The 25,079-nt window shown below is 42.1% G+C and overlaps 1 protein-coding gene across 2 annotated transcripts in view; it reads left to right on the forward strand.

Moving 5' to 3' along the window:
- The window catches only part of LOC132394670 (oxidation resistance protein 1-like), a 513,615-nt gene that overhangs the window by 410,820 nt on the left and 77,716 nt on the right, over positions 1-25,079 (forward strand). For both annotated transcript variants that reach the window (XM_059971040.1, XM_059971046.1), the window contains exon 10: positions 2,611-2,779. In XM_059971040.1, the coding sequence (XP_059827023.1) occupies positions 2,611-2,779 (169 nt within the window). The remainder of the gene's footprint in view (positions 1-2,610; positions 2,780-25,079) is intronic.

The following is a 25,079-nucleotide window of genomic DNA, read 5'->3' on the forward strand; positions in this document are numbered from 1 at the left end:
AGCGATCGCGATTGAAAATAAAGTGGAAATAATAAAACGTTTGGAAAGAGGTGAAATGCCATCGGTCATTAGAAAAGTGTGAGGCTACAGTCGGTCAACAGTCGGAACAATTTTAAAGGATAACGGATAAAGTGAGAATAATGTAGCATGTAATTCCAAGATGACGGTGTGACGCAGCTTGCAGTGGCCACTCTGGAGCTGATTATCTGTTATTTGTGAAGTGAGGTGCCGTGCGCAATCATAATCGATTGAAAACGAACGTGGGAGCACGGAGGAACATCGGGAAATCTCCAGGAAGACTCTCTTCGTTGTTGTTGCTGCTGCTGTGAAGTCCGGGACTCTGCTGGGAAGAACAGGCCCCCAGTCCTCGGGGTCACGTTGTTGATGGCCGTTGGCGGGGCCGTCTTAATACGCTCGGCAGAGGATGGTGCTCGGAGAAGCTGTGCCGGAGGGGATGGTCATCTGCTGCGGTCAGGTTGCTTTCAGTGTGTGCTGTGTCTGCGAGTCTGGGTTTGACGGAGCTTTCATTGTGTGCTGCGTCTGCGAGGCTGAGTCGGGCAGCGCCATGGAAGTCCATAGCGGGGGTACTCCCTTCTGCCACCAGTGTGGGATGGCGAGTCTGTCAGGACCCTGGGGACTTATGGAAACTGTGGTGGCTTCTTTTGAACTTACAGTCCTTTAATGTCTTTGAACTATTTTTACTGTGCCCATGGTCTGTTTTTATCAATTATGCTATTGTTTGCACTGTTGTAACTATGTGGTTTTGTTCAGGTCTTGTAGCTGTAATTCTTGGTCTTGTTTGTCTGGTGGATTTGGAGCTCCTTTCCAGGAACGGGCTAAGACAGTAGCACGATATTAATACGCAGCAGCCTCTCCGGACTCTGGATTGGGGATTGCCAAACATTATGTGGATTTGCTGGTGTAGTCTGTTTTGTCATATGCTTTTGTGATATCATTCTGGGGGAACGTTGTCTCATTTTTTAACTGCATTGCATTTGTGGTTTCTAAATGACAATAAACTGAATCTGAATCGGAATGTGAAAGGCCCTGCCCCGATGAAAGCAATAGTTATTACTAAGCAACACAGTGGTTTAATTATTAGAATACATACATTTCTTAAGTGTTTTATATGCATAGAAAGGTAAAATATATACTATATACCAAGACAAACATTTGACTAACTGATGCTAAAAAATACCAGATATACTTGTTCCGACTTAAAGACAGACTCAGGAACGGAACTCATACGTAACCCGGGGACTGCCTGTATATAGTTCAATGACAATAGACTTGACTTGATTGACTTGTCACCTGTCACGGATACAAAGGAAGAACGGCAAGGTCGATGTTGAGATATTACTGCTTATGGGTGAGTCTCATAAGGAGGGAGACTGAAAGATTAAGGAGAAAACAATAATAACTGAATGCATAAGAATATATTTTAGCAGAGGAAGGCAAATCAGCTATTTAATGGCTGTAGAGGCTAGATCATTTTAAGTATTTAAAGAGGAATTAGATAAATTCCTGGAAGATTAGAGACTGAAATAGAAAAGTACGTTAAGTGGTAAGCTCCCCACTACCATTGGGCAGGAAGTACAGGAGCTTAGGGTTGCACTCAGACAGGTTCAGGAGCAGTTATCATCTTACAGTCATCGTGGATAACTTCACTCACCTCACCTACAGGCTCACTTTCAAGGACTCTACGACTCATATTCTCAATATTATTGATTTATCTTATTTGCATATTGGTTGTTTGTCAGTCTTTGTTTATGAATGTTTTTTATTCTATTTTTTTATTTTCCCATAAATGCCTGGAAGGAAATGAATCTCAGGATAGTAAACGGGGGCATGTCCGTGCTTTGATAATAAATATACTTTGAGAGGACAAGTGGCTGCTCTGTTCTTGTAGGTATTCTCTCGAACTGTTTATCATCCGTTTTTACCCAGTGGCCACTCATTTTAATTCCACTTCCTATTACGATATGTCCATCCATGGCCACACTTAGGTTGGAGGAACAACACCTTATATTTTGTTTGGTGTCCAACCTGATGGCATGAACATCAATTTCTCAAACTTCTGGTAATGCCCCCTACCCACTCTTCAACAGTTCCTATCCCCTTGTCCCTCTCTCATCTCATCACCTCCCTCTGGTGCTCCACCCCCATCTGTTCTATCTCCTGGTGTTTTGCTCTCCCCACTTACCCCACTTTAAATCTATTCCTCATCTTTTTCTCTCCAGTCCTGTCGAGCAGTCTCAGCCCAAAACATCGACCGTACTTTTTTCCACAGATGCTTCCTGGCCTGCTGAGTTCCTCCAGCATTTTGTGCGCGTTACAAAGTGTCACAGGTCTCAGCGACTAAAAGCAGCACCTCTTTTCACTTTCATGAAATCCCAAGATTAGTAAGTACCAAAAGCCTGCATTCTGTTGAAACTGTGCCATGGTATTGAACTCAGTTGTAATCAATAAAGAGCAGTGTGGACTGTGTTTTGCTCTTGTTTAGGTGCTCCAAGGTCAAGCGGAGAAGCTGCACCTTGTGAACTCACAAAGCAAAACTTTGAACTTCAAATAATAAGGATTAATTACTGTGTTTTTAATGTTACATTTCAGGTAATATTGTAGCAAAGGAGAAAAGGCGGCATCACTCTCATAAATTCCTGTGCTTGAGAGTTGGAAAACCAATGAGGAAGACGTTTGTGTCTGTAGCAAGCGCATCCATGCAACAGTATGCCCAGAGGGACAGGAAACACGAATATTGGTTTGCTGTGCCACATGAAAGGTAAATCTCTGTTGGGCTTGCACTGGCATTCTGCTGAGGTTCGGGTTCTGACAGCTGCACAGTGCAGACTTCCCCTGTGCGAACGTTTTGTGCATGGTAAATAATCTAACTATCCATCTGACTACCTTTGAGTCTTAGTTAAATCACTGACTTTTGTACAAGTTGAAAGGCCTTCTATCCACTCTTACAAATATTAGAAGTGTACTACTTGTTAAAATAGGAGATATCCACTTTCTACATTAATGAACCTAAATGAACAGTTTATGTGTACCCTTGCATAATTTGTGTAGAGTTGAAAGTAGGTCACTTAATTTCATCTAAATGTTACTAAATTTTTAGTGTACTTAGAAATTAAACTGTGTATAAAACCTGGACTAAAGTGATAGTGTCTGAGAGCCTGCATGGTTTGTTTGAATGCCATTTGTGCATGTTTTTCATGAGCGTACCTGATGTAATGACATGTCCACTTTGGAGGCAGGAACAGAGATGTTCTTTTTAAACAAATTGTGCTCAAAAACTGTGCCGTTTCAGAAGGCTATAAACCTGGTAAACTGATGTTAAAGAATAGCTACAAGACAGAGGAAAGCCATTCAGTTTTTCATGTCTCTACCAGAGTAACTTAACAGTTCCACTCACTTGTCTGATGTGTGTAGCCATGCAATTTTTTTGTCAGGTTATATTTATCTAGTTCTGTCCTAAAGGCCACAGTGAAACCTGCCTCCATCTCATTTGCATGTAATGCTGTCCACATTTCCAACTATGTGTTGCGTAAAAATATATCTTCCTCTGACCTTATAATTCTCTTCCCCTTTACATGTGATTTCCAGTTCTACAACCATCGACCACAGTAACAGCCTCCCACTACAGGTGATCCTATTATGGGGACGATTATGCTGCTAGAAAACAGTTGTATCACTATTTTCTGTATCACTTGCATTCAGAATTCTGTGTTGATTTATTTTTTCCCATAAATTCCAGATAGAAATTTATACTTTGTATCAATAACACTGGACAACAATTTTTTTCAGAAGTGTTTCTTCCTCTGAATTTTTTTTTTTTGTTTATGATAGACCACTTGAAATTAAACACAAATATAGTTTCAGACAACTTATATCACGTAGGACTATGGAGAAACAAGAAATTATCTTTTTTTTGTTACGGCTGCTGACACTTTTCAGTAGTTCAACTGGGCTAAAAATGTTTTGTTGATGATTGACTTTTGTACACAGTGTCTGACGCTTCTCACTTAAATGTCCAACAATAATCAGCCAGCATTGATGGATTCCAGTTGCCCTGATAACTGTTTCTCTTTGACTGCAATGTCCTGGTGAAACCTTTCACCATGTTCTTTACTGACAGCACCAAGATTGGCAGGGAAGAAGTCTAAATGGGAATGCAGATAATGAATCTTTGTGACATGTTGCACTTCATGGTTTTGTATGCTTGAAGTACATTGTCAACCAGCAGCACGTAGTTTGGTGCTTTGTAGTTGCCAAGAATGATTTCAACAACATTCTCGAATGCCTTCCATGCAATTTTCTCCAGTCCCACCTGAAGTTCTTAGAATTGCCTGTCATTGATGACCTGTTTGATTTTTGGTCCAACAAAAATGCCTTCCTTAATCTCTAAATAACAAATATAAGAGATTTTTTAAAAATGCTGTGTGATAGGGAACTTCCCTGGTGTTTTTAATGATCTGCAGCCAAAATGCTAAGATACACCCAGAAGTATTCAGGAAGTAAAGTCTTTGTTGTCCAGTGTAATTTGTGGGTTCTGTATGGACAAATTTTATAACCCTAAAGGCAGGAGTTGCCTTTACCTATTTTGTTCAAGCATCTGAGGAGCGGGCGTCAGAGTAGTGGGAGGTAGAGTAGGAAGGCTTTGGCTCAAGAAAATGCTGGGCTTTCTTGGCTATGGAGCTGGTGTTGAGGGACCAGGTGAGATTTTCCGCCAGGTGAACACCAAGAAATTTGGTGCTCTTAACGATCTCAACGGAGCAGCCGTCAATGTTCAGCGGAGAGTGACCAACAACCATCTCTTTTGTTTCGTTTACATTCAGAGACAGGTTGTTGGCTCTGCACTAGTCCGTTAGCCACTGTGCCTCCTCTCTGTAAGCTGACTCATCATTCTTGCTGATGTGACACACCACGGTCATGTTATCAGCGAACTTGATGATGTAATTCAAGCTGTATGTTGCTGCACAGTCATAGGTCAGCAGAGTGAACAGCAGTGGACTGAGCACACAGCCCTGGGGGGCCCCCGTGCTCAGTGTGATGGTATTGGAAATGCTGCTCCCGATCCGAACTGACTGAGGTCTCCCAGTCAGGAAGTCTAGGATCCAGTTGCAGAGGGAGGTGTTCAGGCCCAGTTGGCTCAGCTTTCTAGTCAGTTTCTGAGGGATGATTGTGTTGAATTGTTATGAGTGATGAACAGTCCTGATGGTCAATGGGGTGCAGAGTTAACCATTCCCAATCTCCCTCCTTAGAACTAAGAACTATTGCTGTTGCTATGCTGCTCATGAGAGAGAGAGAGAGAGATAAAGCCCAGGCAAGAACATCTGCTACAGATAAGAGGGGGAGAGAGACTGTTGATTTACTGCATTTTGACTCTTCCTGGATTATTTACCTTCCACTACAAGGACTGTACTTTGCTCAGGAATGCTAACATTCCTCAGGAGATAGCAGGAGTGGCCTGATTTGATGGACACGGTCATTCAGAGTTGATGGATAGCTGAGACCCCATGAGTAGGGATAAAAGACAGGTCTGGAGAGACACCCTTGAAACACACCAGTGGACGCTGAGTGTTGGGAACCCACAGAAAGGTGGGGGCTTCGGAGACCAAATCAGGAGATCGGTCAGTAAAGTTCACAGTGTTAAAGCAGGGCCGGTGGGGACTTGTGTGTGTGTCCACTCATGCCAGAGTGACGAGTCCACCACAGAGGAAGGGTCTAGCTGAAGAACAGAGGGGTCATAACTGAATGACCACAGCTTTAGCACGGATTAAGAAAGAAACGGAAGGTTTGCCTGCTGTAGCAGTTACCTCTCACTCGCTCTCTCTCTCTCTCTCTCTCTCTCTCTCTCTCCCTCCAACGATTTCAATACAACAACCATATCTACCTCAGCATTTATGAACTGAACGCTATACTTTCCTATGACAATTCATTTACCCCTAGACATCGATAGAGCTTGTTTATTATTGATTATTGTTATTATTCCTACACTTTTAGGTTTATTACTGCTAACTTGTTTTATATGTATATTTACATTTTTGATATTGTATTGTGTAGTTTACTAATAAGCACCTTTAGTTTGGTACCTCCAGACTCCAACGGATTCTTCTTTCTCTGCTGGTCAGACACCCAGTTATGGGGTACGTAACAAATTGGGGCCTCATCTCTGGGATTTGATTACCAAATTGGGGGGCCAGTGAATCGGGATAAAAGTCCCTTATCTGATCTAGTTGTGTGGATAACCAGACGGGAAACCAGCAGAGGTGGAAATTGACAAATTTTGAAAAGACCCGACTTCGGGGGCATTAGAGGATGCCAAGAAGGCGGAATTGGTGAGCGTTGCAAAATGATTAAATCTCTCGGCGGTGAAATCGTCGATGAGCATGTTGGATATACAGAGAGTAATAGCTGTGCATTACGTATCCGAAGGTGTGTTCACGTCAGATGTATTGGACCTGTTCCCTGAGAAAAAACCAGTCGAGGGTGAGCTTCAGATACAGATAGAAAGATTAAGGTTGGCTGCAGAGAAGGAGGAAAGAGAGCATGAGCTCCAGATACTCTGGATAAAGGAGATAGAAGCTGCAAGGCAGAGAGAAGAATCTGATAGGCAGAGGGAGGACAGAGTGAAAGAGAGGCAGTTTGCACTGGAAATGGAGAGGTTAAAGGCATCGCAGGGAAGAGACCGGGTTGGAAATCCAAATGAGGAGTTCAAGATTGGTCAGGAGATCCAGTTGGTACCTCCATTCGAGGAGATGGATGTTGATAAGTTCTTCCTCCATTTTGAGAAAGTGGCTGTGAATCGGAAATGGGCTGTTCTGTTACAGAGCGTACTTAGTGGGAAGGCTCAACAAGCGTATTCGGCATTGTCTATGGATGAGTCTAAGGATTACAAGGAAGTAAAAAGGGCTGTATTGAGGAGTTATGAGTTGGTTCCAGAGGCATACTGGCAGAAGTTCTGGAACTTGAGAAAGCCGTGGAACCACACGTATTTAGAGTTTGCCCATGAGATGCAAATGTATTGTGAGCGTTGGTGCGCCTCAAAAGGAGTCGTTGGAGATTATGATAAACTATTACAGTTAATACTGATGGAGCAGTTCAAAGGTTGTATCGCTGAGTGTATGAAGACGTACTTCGAAGAGAAGGAGACAGTGACTCTGTCTGCGACTGCCAAATTAGCAGACGATTATGCCTTAACCCACAAAACAAAGTTTTCCCTAAATAAGAGCTACCAGAAAGGCAGTAGAGATGGCAGAGAAAGCCCACCGGCTAAGGCAGAGAATCAGCCGGGAGCTAGTGGAAAAGGTAAGGAGGAGGAAAAGCAGGCTGGCAGGAAGGTTCCCAACTTTACGTGTTATAATTGTGGGAAAGCTGGTCATATAGCATCTAAGCATCTATAGCTTCAGAGCTTTGCTCTGAAGAAGGAGACAGGAAAAGGGAAAACAGCAGTCCTGACTGTTGCATTGAGTCGGTCAACAGATCGATGGGGAAGGCGAAGGTAGATAGAGCCCAAGAGGGGCGTGAGGAGTTTATCGCGGAAGGGACAGTGTCTGTGAAGGAAAGAGAAACCGTAGTTTCAGTGCGGATCTGGAGAGACACTGGGGCTGATCAGTCATTGATTCTAAGGAAGGTGTTAGACTTCCGTCCTGAGACTGAGACTGGGGAGGTTGTGGTAAGAGGTATTGGAAAAGGGACTGAGGACTTTGCACAGGATGTTTCTAAAATGTGACCTGGTATCTGGACCAGTCGAAATAGGGGTGCGGTCAAAACTACCGATGGATGGCGTGGACATCCTACTTGGAAACTATCTGGCAGGTGGTGACGTGTATTCAGCAGTGAAATTAACAAGTAAGCCTGTAAGTGCTGAGGACCCGCCCATAGATTCCAAGATTTATCCCACATGCGCAATCATTCGCAGCATGTCTAGAAAGGCGGCTGAGAAAGGAGACAGTTTAAATGAGTCCAGGGTTTATTTAGCGGAGATATTTTTGCCGGCCTTGTATGAAAAGGGGTTACCGGAGGAGAAGGAAAAGGATAAGTGGGTCTAAGGAGAGGAGTTAGATCTACCATTAGCAAGGAGGGATTTTATAAAGGAACAGAGTCTTGATGAGGAGCTTGTGGCGTTGAAAGAATCAGCTCTTTCTGAAGTAGAGATTGATAAGGAACCAGGGGGATACTATCTGAAGGAGGGAGTGTTAATGAGGAAGTGGAGGCCAACCACGGGGCCAGTCAATGAGGACTGGGCGGTGGTACACCAGGTGGTGGCTCTGAAGGTTTATCCGGATGAAATTTTGAACTTGGCTCACAAGAGACCACCAGGTGGACACTTGGGAGTAAGGAAGACAGTAGATAGGGTTATGAAAGATTTTTATTGGCCAATTATGAGGAAGGATATTGTTGACTATTGTAAAAGGTGCCATACTTGTCAGCTGGTAGGAAAGCCAAATCAGGTTATCCCTAAGGCACCCCTCAGACCGATACCCGTTTTTGAGGAGCCTTTTTCCCGAATCATCGTGGATTTTGTGGGTCCTTTGCCTAGAACTGCAAGTGGGCGGCAGTACGTCATGACCATGATGTGTGCTGCTACTCGATTCCCAGAGGCTGTGCCCCTGGGGAACATTAGGACTCCTGCGCTAGTAAAGGTACTCATTAAATTTTTCACCACGGTAGGGTTACCTAGAGAGATACAGTCAGATCAGGGGAGTACCTTCACATCCCGTGCATTTCAACAAATGTTGACACAGATGGGAGTTAAACAAATTCTAGCCTCTGCACACCACCCGGAATCTCAAGGAGCGTTGGAAAGATTCCACGCAACTTTAAAGACTATGATTACAACTTACTGTCAGGAAAACACTCGTGACTGGGATGATGCATTACCACTTCTGTTATTTGCAGTGAGGGACATGGTTCAGGAATCTCTGGGGTTCAGTCCATTCGAACTCATTTTTGGTCACAGGCCCAGAGGACCTTTAACTTTACTCAAAGAAAAATGGTCTAGTCCGAATGTGAAAGTCAATGTGATTAACTATGTTTTGAAGTTCCGTGAAAGGCTCCATAAAGTTTGCAAGTTTGCGAAGCAATATCTTAAAGACTCCCAGACTAAAATGAAACAATGGTATGATAAACGAGCCCAAGAGCAAGAATTTCAAATGGGCGATAGGGTTTTGGTCCTGTTCCCTGTAGTTACCAACCCCCTACAGGTGAGGTTTCAAGGGCCGTACAAAGTGATTAAGAAAATAGACTCTGAATTATGTGATGGAAACTCCTGATAGACGAAAGCCGAGCCAGCTGGTTCACGTTAACATGCTAAAGGGTATCATGATACAACCCCCACGGTAGTCGGTGCTGTCGTGAAGACCGTTGAGGCAGAAAGGATTGATAAGGAGGGGTCCGAGCGTTTTGAAAAGATAAGCATAGTACCCACCAGACTAGAGAACTCTGTTATTTTGGCCAACCTTGCTGATAAAGTCAGTCATTTAGAGCCTGAGCAAAGAGAGCAACTGGCACAGCTAGTTAACCGGCATGCAGATTTATGCCCAGATGTTCCTAGGAGGTGCCAAGTAACAGAGCATGATGTTATTGTTACCTCAGCCCAACCAATTAAACAATCCTCTTATCGGATGAATTTGGAAAAGAGCAAGCTAGTGGAAAAAGAAATTTGAGCATATGCTAGCTGCTGGTATTATTCGTGAATCTTCCTCTGCATGGGCATCTCCATGCGTGGTTGTACCGAAGCCGGATGGTAGTATAAGATTCTGTACAGATTACAGAAAGGTGAATGCCATCACACAATCAGATGCTTACCCTATCCCCAGGGTGGATGATTGTATTGATAAAGTGGGTAAAGCGAGATACATCACTAAGATTGACCTGCTTAAAGGGATACTGGTGTGTTCCCTTGACAGGGCTCGAGAAATTTCAGCCTTTGTCACACCATCAGGATTTTATGAATACAATGTGTTGTCATTTGGAATGAAAAACGTTCCAGGAACATTTCAGAGAATGATTGACACTGTGATTAAAGGGTTAACAAACACAAAGGCTTACATTGACGATGTAGTAGCTTGGAGTGACACTTGGGATGAGCACATTGAAGCTGGGGAGAAACTGTTTAAATGAATGTCTGCAGCCCACCTCACAGTGAACCTCGCAAAGAGTGAGTTTGGCTATGCCACGATCACGTACCTGGGGTATGTGGTAGGACAGGGACAATTGGTTCCTATGCAGGCTAAAGTACAGGCTATTTCCAAGGTTCCTGTCCCAACAAATAAGAGGGCATTGAGAAGGTTTTTGGGCATGGTGGGGTACTATCGAAAATTTTGTAAGAACTTTGCGGACATTGCCCTCCCGCTTACAAAGCTCCTACAGAAGGAAGAAAAATTTGAGTGGAGCAGTCCTTGTCAGGAAGCTTTTGAGAAATTGAAAACCATATTATGCCACCACCCTGTGTTAAAAGCACCTGATCTCTTGAAACCTTTCTCCCTGGCGACTGATGCAAGTGATGAGGCAGCAGGGGCAGTCCTATTGCAGAAAGCAGGGCATGGAGTGGAACACCCAGCGGCGTATTTCTCTCAAAAGTTCAGTGTGCATCAGAGAAATTACTCCACCGTGGAGAAAGAATTGTTGGCACTTAACTTGGCAATTCAGCATTTTGAGGTCTACATCTGTGCAGCACAGAGCCCATTAATTGTTTACACTGATCACAGCCCTTTGGTATTCTTGGCTAACATGAAAAATAAAAATAGGTTATTAAGTTGGAGTCTGTTGTTACAGGAATTCGATATTTAAATACAACATGTAAAGAGGAGTGACAATGTAATTGCTGATTGTTTATCTAGATGTTAATTTGAAAGTGTATCTGTATTATTCTTGTAGTTAAGACCACTTCTGTATTTTATTAAACTCTGTAATTCAGTAATATGCTTTATTAGTTAATTTTCACTCTGCTGAAAATTCCCAGAAGGATGGGGGTGTTATGAGTGATGAACTGACCTGATGGTCAATGGGGTGCAGAGTTAAGCATTCCCAACCTCCCTCCTGAGAACTATGAACTATTGCTGTTGCTATGCTGCTCATGAGAGACAGAGAGATAAAGCCCAGGCAAGAACATCTGCTACAGATAAGAGGGGGAGGGAGTGTTGATTTACTGCATTTTGACTCTTCCTGGATTATTTACCTTCCACTACAAGGACTGTACTTTGCTCAGGAATGCTAACATTCCTCAGGAGATAGCAGGAGTGGCCTGATTTGATGGACACAGTCATTCAGAGTTGATGGATAGCTGAGACCCCATGAGTGGGGATAAAAGACAGGTCTGGAGAGACACCCTTGAAACACACCAGTGGACGCTGAGTGTTGGGAACCCACAGAAAGGTGGGGGCTTCGGAGACCAAATCAGGAGATCGGTCAGTAAAGTTCACAGTGTTAAAGCAGGGCCGGTGGGGACTTGTGTGTGTGTCCACTCATGCCAGAGTGACGAGTCCACCACAGAAGAAGGGTCTAGCTGAAGAACAGAGGGGTCATAACTGAATGACCACAACGTTAGGATGGATTAAGAAAGCAACGGAAGGTTTGCCTGCTGTAGCAGTTACCTCTCACTCGCTCTCTCTCTCTCTCTCTCTCTCTCTCTCTCTCTCCAACGATTTCAATACAACAACCATATCTACCTCAGCGTTTATGAACTGAACGCTATACTTTCCTATGACAATTCATTTACCCCTAGACATCGATAGAGCTTGTTTATTATTGATTATTATTATTATTCCTACACTTTTAGGTTTATTACTGCTAACTTGTTTTATATGTATATTTACATTTTTGATATTGTATTGTGTAGTTTACTAATAAATACCTTTAGTTTGGTACCACCAGACTCCAACGGATTCTTCTTTCTCTGCTGGTCAGACACCCAGTTATGGAGTACGTAACAGAATGCTGAACTGTCGTCTATGAACAGCATTCGAACATATGTGTCTTTTTTGTCCAGGTGGAGGGTAATGGCAAAAGTGTCATCTGTTGAGCGATTAGAACGATACGCGAACTGCAGGGGGTCAGTAAGGGGGGGGCAACAGCATCTTGATGTGCCTCGTGAGCCTCTCAAAACACTTCATGATGATGGATGTGAGTGCAATGGGACAGCAGTTGTTGAGGCAGGACACTGAAGGCTTCTTCGGCACGTGGACAATGGTGGCAGCCATGAAGCATGTTGGAAAGACGGTACTGCTCAGGGAATTGTTGAAGATGTCAGTGAGAACATCTGCCATCTGGTCTGCACTCTGCCAGGAATATTCTCTGGTCCAGCCGCCTTCCATGGGTTAACCCTGCACAGAGTTTTCCTCACATCGGCCATGATGAGACACAGCACCTGGTCATTAGGAGGAAGAGTGGTCTTCCTCGCCACCACATCATTTTCCGCCTCGAAACGAGCATAGAAGTTGTTCAACACATCTGGGAGGGAGGCATCTTCAGCACAGTCAGGTGGTGATGTCCTGTAGTTGGTGATATCCTGAATGCCTTTCCACATACGGCACATGTCACCGCTGTCCAAGAAGTTGAGAAGCAGGACCTCAAAGGTAGTAATCTCGGGATTCCTGTCTGTGGCACGTGACAGTGAGTATAGGAATAGAATGAGGTGGAGGATAAATGTGTGGCTGAGGGATTGGAGCAGGGGGCAGGGAGTCAGATTTCTGGATCATTGGGACTTCTTTTGGGGCAGATGTGACCTGTACAAAGAGGACAGATTGTACTTGAATCTGACCAGGACCAATATCCTGGCAGGGAGGTTTGCAAAGGCTGTTGGGGAGAGTTTAAACTAGAATTACTAGGGGGGAGGTGGGAACCAAACTGAAGTGACGGAGAAATGGGAGGTTGGCTCACAAATAGAGTAAGTTTGGAGACAGAGTGAGAGGGAGGCTAGGCAGGTGATAGAGAAGGGACATGCTCAGTCTGATGGTTTGAGATGTGTCTTTTTTAATGCAAGGAGTATTATGAACAAAGCGGATAAGCTCAGAGCTTGGATCTGCACTTGGAGCTATTACGTTGTGGCCATTACAAAGACTTGGATGGTGCAGGGGCAGGAATGGCTACTTCAAGTGCCAAGCTTTAGATGTTTTAGAAAGGACAGGGAGGGAGGTAAAAGAGGTGGGGGCGTGGCACTGTTGATCAAAGATAGTATCACGGCTGCAGAGAAGGAGGAAGTCATGGAGGGGTTGTCTACGGAGTCTCTGTGGGTGGAAGTTAGGAATAGGAAGGGGTCAATAAATCTACTGGGTGTTTTTTATAGAACACCCAATAGTAACAGGGACATCGAGGAGCAGATAGGGAGACAGATTCTGGAAAGGAGTAATAATGACAGGGTTGTTGTGGTGGAAGATTATAATTTCCCAAATATTGAGTGTCATCTCCCTAGATCGAGGGGTTTAGATGGGGTGGAGTTTGTTAGGTATGTTCAGCAAGGTTTCTTGTCACAATATGTAGATAAACCTACAAGAGGAAAGGCTGTACTTGATCTGGTATTGAAAAATGAACCTGGTCAGGTGTCATGTCTCTCAGTGGGAGGGCATTTTGGAGATCACAATTCTATCTCCTTTACCATAGCATTGGACGGATAGGAACAGACAAGTTAGGGAAACATTTAATTGGAGTAAGGGGAACTATGAGGCTATCAGCGAGGAAATTGGAAACATAAATTAGAAACAGATGTTCTCAGGGGAACGTGCCGAAGAATTATGGTAAATGTTCAGAGGATATTTGCGTGGGGTTCTGAGTAGGTATGTTCCAATGAGACATAGAAAGGAAGGTATGGTACAAGATCCGTGGTGCACAAAGGCTGTTGTAAATCTAGTCAAGAAGAGACTAAGAACTTACTAAAGGTTCAAAAAAACTAGGTAATGATATGAAACTAGAAGATTATAAGGCTTGCAGAAAGGAGCTTAAGAATGAAATGAGAGTCAGAAGGGGCTATGAGAAGGCCTTGATGGGCAGGATTAAGGAAAACTGCAAGGCATTCTACGAGTATGTGAAGAGCAAAAGGATAATATGTGAGACTTTAGGACCAATCAAGTGCGACAGTAGAAATGTGTGTATGGAACCGGAGGAAATAGTGGAGGTATCTTATGAATATTTTGCTTCAGTATTCACTACAGAAAAGGATCTTGGCGATTGAAGGGATCACTTGCAGTGGACTGAAAAGCTTGAGAATGTAGATATTAAGAGGATGTGCTGGAGCTTTTGGGTCCAGTCACCGGGACTGGATGGAATGTACCCCAGGCTACTGTGGGAAGTGAGGGAGGAGATTGCTGAGCCTCTGGTGATGATCTTTGCATCATCAATGAGGACAGGAGAGGTTCCGGAGGATTGGAGGGTTTTAGATGTTGTTCCTTTATTCAAGAAAGGGAGTAGAGATATCCAAGGAAATTATAGGCCAGTGAGCCTTACTTCAGTGGTGGCTAAGTTGATGGAGAAGATCCTGAGAGGCAGGATTTATGAAGATTTGGAGAGGTGTGATATGATTAGGAGTAGTCAGCATGGCTTTGTGAAAGGCCGTCGTGCCTTACGAGCCTGATTGAATTTTTGGAGGATATGACTTAGCGCATTGATGAAGGTAGAGCCGTAGATGTAGTGTATATGGATTTTAGCAAGGCATTTGATAAAGTACTCCATGCAAGGCTTATCGAGAAAGTAAGGAGACATGGGATCCAAAGGGACATTGATTTATGGATCCAGAACTGTCTTGCCCACAGAAGGCAAAGAGTGGTTGTAGATGGGTCATATTCTGCATGGAAGTTGGTCACCAGTGGAATGCCTCAGGGATCTGTTCTGTTAGCACTAGTCTTTGTGATTTTTATAAATGACCTGGATGTGGAAATGGAGGGTTGGGTTAGTAAATTTGCTGATGACACAAAGGTGGGGTTTGTTGTGGATAGCGTAGAGGATTGTCAGAGGTTACAACGGGACATTGATAGGATGCAAAACCGGCCTGAGAAATGGCAGATGGAGTTGAACCCAAGTAAGTGTGAAGTGGTTCATTTTAGCAGGCCAAATATGATGGCAGAATATAGTATTAAAGGTAAGACTCTTGGCAGAATGGAAGATCAGAGGGATCTTGGGGTCCGAGTGCATAGGACACTCAAAGCAGCTGCAAAGATTGACTCTATGGTTAAGAAGGCGTACGGTGTATTGGCCTTCATCAATAGTGGAATTGAATTTAGGAGCTGAGAGGTAATGTTGCAGCTATATAGGACCCTGGTCAGACCCCACTTGGAGTACCGTACTCAGTTCTGGTCGCCTCACTACAGGAAGGATGTGGAAGCCATAGAAAGGGTGCAGAGGAGATTTACAAGGATGTGGCCTGGATTGGGGAGCATGCCTTATGAGACGGAGGATGCGAGGTGACCTGATAGAGGTACATAAGATGATGAGAGGCATTGATGTGTGGATAGTCAGAGGCTTTTCCCCAGGGCTGAAATGGTTCCCACAAGAGGACACAGGTTAAGGTGCTGGGGAGTAGGTACAGAGGAGATGTAAGGGGTAAGTTTTTTCACTCAGAGAGTGGTGAGTGTGTGGATTGGGCTGCCGGCAACGGTGGTGGAGGCGGATACGATAGGGTCTTTTAATAGACTTTTGGATAGGTATATGGAGCTTAGAAAAATAGAGGGCTATAGGTAAGCCTAGTAATTTCTAAGGGAGGAACATGTTCGGCACAACTTTGTGGACCGAAGGGCCTGTATTGTGCTGTAGGTTTTCTATGTTTCTATATAGGATCCTGGTCAGACCCCACATGAGGTACTGTGCTCAATTCTGGTGGCCTCACTATAGGAAGGCTGTGGAAACCATAGAAAGGGTGCAGACGAGATTTACAAGGATGTTGCCGGGATCGTGGAGCATGCCTTATGAGAGTAGGCTGAGTGAACTCGGTCTTTTCTGCTTGGAGCGACAGAGGATGAGAGGTGACTTGATAGAGGTGTACAAGATAAAGAGATGCATTGATCATGTGGATAGTCAGAGGCTTTTCCCCAGGGCTGAACTGGCTAGCACGAGAGGGCATTGTTTTAAGGTGCTTCGAAGTAGGTACAGAGGAGATGTTGGTGTAAGTTTTTTACGCAGAGAGTGCTGAGTGCGTGGAATGGGCTGCCAGCGGCGGCAGTGGAGACGGAATTGATAAGAGACCTCTGGATGGCTACATGGAGCTTAGAAAAATAGAGGGCTATGGGTAAAGCCTAGGTAGTTCTTAGGTAGGGACATGTTTGGCACAGCTTTGTGGGCCGAAGGGCCTGTATTGTGCTGTATATTTTCTATGTTTCTCATAATTTTATTTACTTATGTCAGATCTTCTCTCAGCCTTACCTTTAATGAAAACATTACCTTAACATCTTTGTGGGTGTGGCTCCCCATCCTAGGAACAGCATCATCTCTGAACTTTCACAAATGCCTTCAGATCTTTCCTGTTCTGTGATGACCATAAAACAGTCCCGTTTTGATCAGACAACAGATCTATATGGTTTTTGCTTGCCTTTTCCATTTCTTATCTGTACACCTCCTTTGATAAAGCCCAGCCTTATTAATTGCATTCTCTACTTCCCTCTGCTCCTGCACCCTCGTTTAGAATCTTGTCCTTCGTTCTTTATTGTGTCTCCTGAATTTTCTACAAAGATGCAACACCATACATTTCCCTCCATTAAACTTTGGAGGGAAAGTCTACCCCTTCTACCCGTGTGTTTACATCCTACAACTTCTCTCTCTGCACTTTACAATTCACAATACTACCAAGTGTTTTGTCTGCTACTGTTGGAAGTCATTGTGCAGATTGAGGTGAACTGAGCCATGAGAAAGATACTCATTTGGAGAATCCACTAGAGAAAGGTGTTGCATGTCTGCAGGTCCATTTAGTCTTCTAGACCAAAAAATGCAGAGGCAAGGGGACACGAAATGAATGCTAGACTGTGATAAAGTAAACCGATAAAGGAGAGCAAATTCCGTCTGCCAAAGAAATGTGCTGCTTGCAGTTTTGCATCTCTAGTACATAATCTCTTTCAATCAGCACTTGCACTCAACAAACTGGTGCAGTTGTCAGTATACTGTGACCAATCACATCACAGCTCTCACATTTCCGGGTATTCAAGTGCAGCAGGTACTCCATTCCAATACTTTAATGATGGCTTGTTTTTACAGGAGAAGAACAGTGCTGTAGATCAGCCGAGGTAAAAGTGTATCGATGAGTTAAATCGTCTGTGGACATCAGAGAATCGCCGAGCATTGAGGGTGACTATAGCATTGTGGTTATGTTAATGAACTTGTTGTCCACATTTTCTCCGATAGGAAAATAGATCTTCTACCTTTTATCAATCTGAGTTGCATATTAGTCCAGCACACAAATACATGACCCATTTGAACTAATGCTCAGATCATGCAGTCCTCACTGAACACTGCAGTGGATCAAAAAGGCAATATTCCTATATCCTCCAGGCAATTAGGCATGCACCATAAATGGCAGCCTTGCGGACATTATCCATGTTTTATAAATGAATTAGACAAAAAATGCATATGAAATTCAGCTTCTCACCATCCTTTTCTCTCTCATTCCATGATCTTAGGTTCATGGGAATGAAAAGGTTAATGTAAGAGGGATGAAATCAGTGGAATTTAGAAGAATGGTGAGGGGGTGGGAGGAATCTCATTGAAACCAATCGGATATTGAGAGGCCTAGATAGAGTGGACATGGAAAGGAGGTCCTATAGTGGACCAGAAGGCACAACCTTAAACTACAAGGACAGAGATGAGGAAGAATTTCTTTAACCAGAGGGTGGCGTATCTGTGCAATTCATTGCATGGACGGCTGTGGAGGACAAATCAACGGGTATATTTAAAGTGGAGGTTGATAAGTTCTTGAGTAGTGAGATTGTCAAAGGTTATGGGAATAAGGTAGGAGAATGGGGTCCGGGGGGGATAATAAATCTGCCATGATGGAATGGCAGAGGTGGCTTAATGAACTGAATGGCCTAAATCTGCTCCTATGTCTTATGGTCTGTTTTGCCTCAGCAGATTCCAGTGACTTCTTATCCTCACCATGAGAATGTCCTTGTATCTTTCACATTTCCAAACCTCAGGAAATCACCTGTAGAGAGGCTGGCTGTAGTGCCTGTACATTCAGAAGATGCAGCATTGCTCAACCAGCCAATTGTGTTCACCATCTTGGGTCCCAACAATTTACTTGGAGAAGTGGGATTGACCTGTTGCAAGTCACTGATAACGTGGACTAGTGTGACAGCAAAGCAAAGGGATAGTTTGTGTGCCAGCGCACCACACCTATTCTGCTTCAAAGTACAGACAAGGGTCTCAGTTGTGTAGCCTACAGACAGAAGTTGTAGATAGTCATAGTGCTGTCGAGTGCATTGCCTAACCAGCTGGGATTCCTTTGTGATGTGCCTGGAAGCCTGGGTTTGCTTAGCTTCTGCAGAGAGTCTTTCCAGAATGGAAGTGGTAAACACTTAAGTGTCAATGATTGTGGAGCCAAAGTGAGGTGTAGTATCTTACGGCTGAAGTGACAAGCAGACAGAAGCCATACGATATCAGAGTAATGGTTTAGAAGTTCAGAATTCTGTTATCCACATTTAGTTCTTTATTAGAATCTGAATCGGGTTCATTATCACTGACGTGTGTCATAAAATTTGTTATTTTGCAATACCTGTTTAGTGGAAGCAACATTCCCTCTCACTTTTGTTTACAGCTGTGCGAACCAAACATTGATCTGAGAAGCAAATTTTCACGCATCCTGAAAACTTTGCTGCAACTTTTTTTGTAATATGCATGCTATGAATATTTAGAATAGTAATTGAGAAATAAAATTAATAAATAAAATCAGAAATAGAGTACAACAAAGAAAATCTTTCACATTTCATAAACTTTTTCTTGACTGTCTTTATTACAAATTTGTTGTCTATAAACACTATCCAGAATAATTTTGCATGCACATGAAATGTTTTGATCCTCATTAGATCATCACAATGTTCCACTACTAGTCTGTTTCTGGATTTACATTTGATTGCATTCCTAAGACTGAATCCACATTCGTAGTCAGAAATAAAAGCTTTAAATGTTTCAGCGATGTCGATGAGAATTGACAGTTCTTCAAATTCTTCGTTTCTAAGCACATAGTTCAACATATCAGTGAATGTCTTAATTGAACCAGTCTTAAATTTCTCAGAAATGACAAATTTAAAATCACAGTAATTCTGAGATGCTTTTAAGGCAGCATTTTCAACATAGTTCATAATTGTAGTTGAGTATTTTTTTGTTCAACAGGCCAGTGGTTTATTAAAAATGAGCTACCAATTTCCATTCTGTGTTTATTGTTACAATTTGTAAAAGTGAATGTAACAATTTGAAACACTGACTATGTAAATATGTTGAGTCTCTAAATTGTTTCAAAGTAAAGGTTATACATTTATTAAAAATTATGGATTATATTCATTAATTACAGGGTATTTTTGCAATTATATTAACATAGATTTCAAAATATATATTAACAATGTATTTAAAAGAATTCCATCTGTGCAGCAACAAAGGCTATGTGCATGGGAGCATTTCAGTGGACTGTCACTTTAAAACACCAGACACCCATGCAGCTTAGTGGGAATAGTGGGGGTAGAAGACATAAAAATTACTTTAAATTGCACAAATAAGTAAATAGTGCAAAGGAGGAATAATGAGACAGTGTTCCTGGGTTATGGACTGTTGAAAAAACTGTGCCAGAGGGGAAGAAACCTATTATAGTTGAGTGTGAGTCTTCAGTCTCCTATATCTCTTCCCCTATAGTAGTAATAAAAGGGGGCATGTCCTCACCCATGATGGAGTTGGCTGAGTCTACAACAGTCGGGCCTCCTTCAGTCCTGCACAATGGAGCCTCCATAACAAATGGTGATGCAACCATTTATGCTCCACTGTTGTAACTCTGTCTGTGAATTCCTCGTTGCCCACTGCCCAGAGCACTGTGCTCATGGCAGGTTGGTGGTCCAAAGCTGAGCCACCTATGCCCAGAGATATTCTGGTCTGTTTTATGAGTATTTAGGATTTCCTGTACTCCCAAGTAAACAATGATCTATTAGATTTGATGTATCAGCGTTCAAAATACATTTATTATCGAAGTATGTATACGTTATACAACCTTGAGATTTGTCTCCTAACAGGCAGCCACAAAACAAGAAACCCAAAAAAATCCATTTAAAAAAGAAGACAGTCAAACACTCAATGTGTAGAGCGAGGAAAAAGAACAATTTGTGCAAACAATAAAAGCAAGCACATATCATTCAGAACTGAAATTCACAAAAGAGGCCTGTCCACAGACAGGAAGCCACAGCCTCAGTTCAGGCCAGAGCCAAGTAACTGTTGTGGAATAGCAAGATGCCCCTCTCCACCAGCCTTGACACCATGACCTTTTCAATCTGACCCAGTGCTTAAGTCGTTGAAACATCGGACTCTGTTGCTTTGATACACTCTTTGACCCCACTGTTGTGATTCAGCCTATACCCGACCTTTCCAATTTGGCCAGTACTTACATCGATCAATCCTTGGGCCACTCCTCATTCTCAGGGATGGGCCCAGACACTGCCTCGCCTCCGCTCACCTCACCTTTCTTCTACCACATCGAATCACCTCTGAGTCCAAAGAGAAGTTACAGGCTATTTTTTTTATGATGATTGTTTACCAGAGAAAGTATTGTTAATAAAGTATTTAGTTGTTTGTTTTATTTGTTAGGTCTTTTTGGAGTCAGCTCATAGAGCAAATAACTTCAGCAACTAACTTTAGACAACAATTTTGAAAACTAAATATAGACTGCAGATTAAATTTTAAATGCGGCTCTGCACAATGGGTTCCTAAGAGTGGTGAATCACAGTTAATTGGACAATGCTGATTAAAATTCATTTGGGTGTCTGTCACGTGGGTGCGAAGAGGGAGGTGTGAAGGTTGTGTGCCATTCAAAGGAAGCATTGTGGATGCATTGTAAAAATGGAATGCCGTGTATCATTGGTCAAGCAGGCTTCTTCCTCTGAAAGGGGTCTCAGTATGAAGCCTGCTGTGACTCACTGTGTCAAATTAAAAAGCTGCTTCATATCTACCAGTACTTCTCTCCAGCGACTTTGTTCATTCAGCAACATTGTTTGTCGCCGATAAGTAGTTGTTGGGCTTCACCAGTGCCATCTTAAACCAGAAACCACTGAACTAGAACTGGTATGTACTGAATGCTGCAGAAGGACACAAAGAGCTACAGAATGGACAATGGTGGTTGTGCCATTTTGGTCTTAATTGGATGTATGAATATAATTGGCATGTTTTGGGAAGAACGAGATACTGAGATGATTGCTTACAGAACAATGGCAACATGCAAGCCATTGTCACTGTGCGTACTCAGGTTTCTTGCTATTATTTGTTTATTTGTTATCGCTTTTGGATGGTGAGCACCACTGTGAGGTTACCATCAATCACTTTATAAGTAATGCAGGGTAGCGGGGTGAGGGCTCTTAGACATTGTTGTGGTGGAGTGAATCAGCATGAAAGAATGTGGCAGTATATTGTCAACCAGAATGGTGTACAACTTGGAATGCTCATAGAGATCTTGCTGTTGAATGACCTAGCTTCGAATGTCTGGAAATAATATGAGATTGTACAGAGATTGGAACGTTATGAAGAACACTTAGCCACTTATGCAACTATTTGGATAGCTATTTTCTACATTGCAGATTGTTAGTGTTATCACACTTCTACTGTTCTGTGCCTTTTTGATTCTGATATATCGACAGTACAGTTACAATAACCCATTTGTTCCACTAAAATAGATTACGTTTACAGGAATCTGGGTCTGAATTATTTTGTACTATCTGTCTCATTGTTTTGAAGGTGTGTGACTTTCTTTTAGACTCTGATTTATGACTCAACCTTTGGTCTGCAGTCTTACTTTGAATTTGAAATGTAGTTTGCATATCTGTAGTAATTAGTTTTATATTTTTATAGTGTGATTACATTATAAATTTTGCACTTTAAATGAGTAATATTGTATTTAAGTTTCCTCTGGTTTACATTCTACAGATCGATTTCCACACAAAATATTTTATAATTCCATGGAAACCAGGGAGTGCTAAAACAAAATACTTAAGATACAGAAATCTGAAATAAAAGCAGGAAACTCAAAATAAACAGCCTAAATGGTATCTTTAGAGAGGGAACGAGCTCAGGAAAAGATCTTTTCAATTTTAGGGCAAAACCAAGACATATGAATTAAAGAGGCATCAGCAGAGTTGCATTTATTACAAAGTGGGGAAATGTTTGGATAAAAACTGGACAGCTTCTGTTTAGAAATGTAAGCTCTATGAACCACTTTAAATTGTAGAAGAGAGTGACGGGCACAGAAAGATGATTTATTAACCCGTTTAAGAATTTTATTCCATCTTTCATCAGAAATCTGACAATTTAGGTCATCCTCCCAAGCTTATTTCATCTGAAAAGTCTTGTCTAGAATCAATCAAAAAGTTATAGATACCGGTAATAGAACCATTAACAAAAGGTTTTAAATTTAAAAGATCGTCCAGTATATTTTTATCAGGACTTACAGGAAAAGTAGTTAATTGGGAACATAAGAAATCTCTAATTTGAAGGTAACTGTAAAAATGTGTTTTTGGCAGTGCAAATTTAGTTGACAATTGGTCAAATGAAGCAAGAGATCCTAAAATTGAAAAGTTTTGGCAGGAAGTATTCCATACCTTCTCACAACTTTGTAGGGTCCAGTTTGACCCAAATCCCCTTACTGTCTTGTTTGGTATTATTGCAAATGAAGATATAACTTTAAATACTCCTAATCTACAGGTTTTAGTTTTTACCTCTTTTTTTAGCAAGGAGAGAAATCTTGCTTAAATGGAAGGAGTCTACTCCTCCTACACATCTTCAAAGGCTACGTGATATTATGTCTTATTTAAATTTAGAGAAGATCCGCCGCTCAGTCTTAAATTCCAAACAATCTTTTTATGATACCTGGGGACCTTTCCTAAATTACTTTTCCAATTTATAAAGGTTAACAGTGCACAGACTTTTATGTATATTTCTATCTTCCCTTCTTAAGCGAATATGTTTTTTTTCTAATTAATCCATTATCATCCATCAGCTTTTTTCTTTGGTAGTTGGTAGGGGATTGACTTTTTTATATAAAAAATTTCTTTTATGATGTATGACCTACCTTTAAATTTTTGATTACAGAATGGTATACCTTTATGTGATAAGCTGTAACATTTTGATCAATTTTATTACAATATATGAATGTACACAATTTATGTTGAGATGTATCTATGTGTTGCACTCTGTAAATCTTGTTTTTTCTTCTGAATAAAAATATTATAAAAAGAAAAGAAAAAGGAAAATGCTGTCAATCCCAAAAAAAGACTGCTTCTCTTGTCACTGATTCTGCCTGCCCTGTGAAATATTTACATTGTTTTCTTCAGTAGCTAGAATACTGGGTGGTTCTATTTTTCTCCTTTCCTCTCATTTCTGGATCTCATTTGCTGGTTGTTTAGTTTGCAGTAGTTTTGGTTTAAATATTATCATTTGGGAAGAGAAGTAGATTACAAACAACAAATGGAAACCCACCCAATTACTTCCTCATTTCAGGTTATGTTCAATTCGGCCATTCAGAATGTTGTATTCTGAATTTAAGACAAATGTCTTTGTATTTCTGTAGCATCATTCCTGTGCTAGCACTTCGAAAAAGCTAGGCACCCATTCCAGATCACATCAGTTTGCTGGTATGTGTCATAATTGCAGTTGGAATTCTGTTCATCTAATACCTGGCTTCTTTCTCAGATTTCTTCGATCTGTTTTGGGGTAGTGGCAGTCAGGTCAATGGAAATACATTCTCTAGATCAAAGCTCTTTGTAAATTGGAATATCTCCACTGAATTTATTATTTTCTGTTTGGATGGACAACAATGTTCCCTTTTTCTTCTCTATTCATGTATCTGAAGTCCTTTGTCAACAGCATTTCTTTGTATCCTCATCAAGGTCTGATATTCTCATCAAGGGAAGTGTCCAGAATTAGACAAAAGATGCTCGAAGTTCAGACACATTGAGCATGAGTTGATTTGTAGGCTGGTGGGGTGATAGGTGAGGATAAGAGGAACTCTGTCCCTGTTATGTCTTGAGGTGAGGGATAGCGTGAGACCAGAAGTATAGGAAATAGGGAAGGTGCAGATGAGAGCACTGTCAACACCAATGGGGGAGCACTGTTTTCTTAAAAAGGAGGATGCTTTCGATGTTCAGGAATGGTAGGCCTCATCACAAGATGCAATGGAGATGGAGGAACTGAGAAAAGTGTATTAAATCCTTGCAAGTGAAAGGTTGGGAGGAAGTGTAGTTGAGATGGCTAGGGAGTCACTGGATTTGTAGTAGTTATTGGTCAATCATCTGACTCCAGAGACAGAGGCATAGAGATCAAAATTATCTGAATGTTCTTGGGCAAAAGAAACTTGAGATGAGAGGGAAATGAATTGTGTGAAGAATTGGATGTAGGCTTTACGTTACCTCAATGATCTCTGGCTCACTGCTTACCATTAGCTCTGTTGCTACTAAGCCAATATTTTTCCTAGCCAACTGCATTTGTGGGCTTTTTGAGCCTCCAGAAATCAGGACCTCCCCATACGTATTCACTTCATCCACCAGGATTTCTGATTGTCCCATCTCTTTAAAATCCTAGCTGAAACTGTGTTCCTGCTCCCAGGCTCATGTTGCCATTTCCTTTTTTCAGCATTCCCGAAACTGCACAGCGATAAGGGGGTCAGTGATCACTTAAGAGGCTACTGGAGGCAGCACAGTAACAGAACAGTTAGAGTAATGCTTTACAGCACTGTCTGTAGATCAGGGTTCAATTTTTGCCACTGTCTGTATGGAGTTTGTATGTTCTCCCCTTGACTGCATGGTTTCGTCCAGGTGCTCCAGTTTCTCCTATATTCCAAAAGATCTGTCTGTGCAGGTTAGAGTTAGTAAGTTGTGGATATGCTATGTTTTTGCTGGAAGTGTGGCAACACTTACAGGCCG

This window comes from Hypanus sabinus, chromosome 1 (assembly GCF_030144855.1).
Source record: "Hypanus sabinus isolate sHypSab1 chromosome 1, sHypSab1.hap1, whole genome shotgun sequence".
NCBI lineage: Eukaryota > Metazoa > Chordata > Chondrichthyes > Myliobatiformes > Dasyatidae > Hypanus > Hypanus sabinus.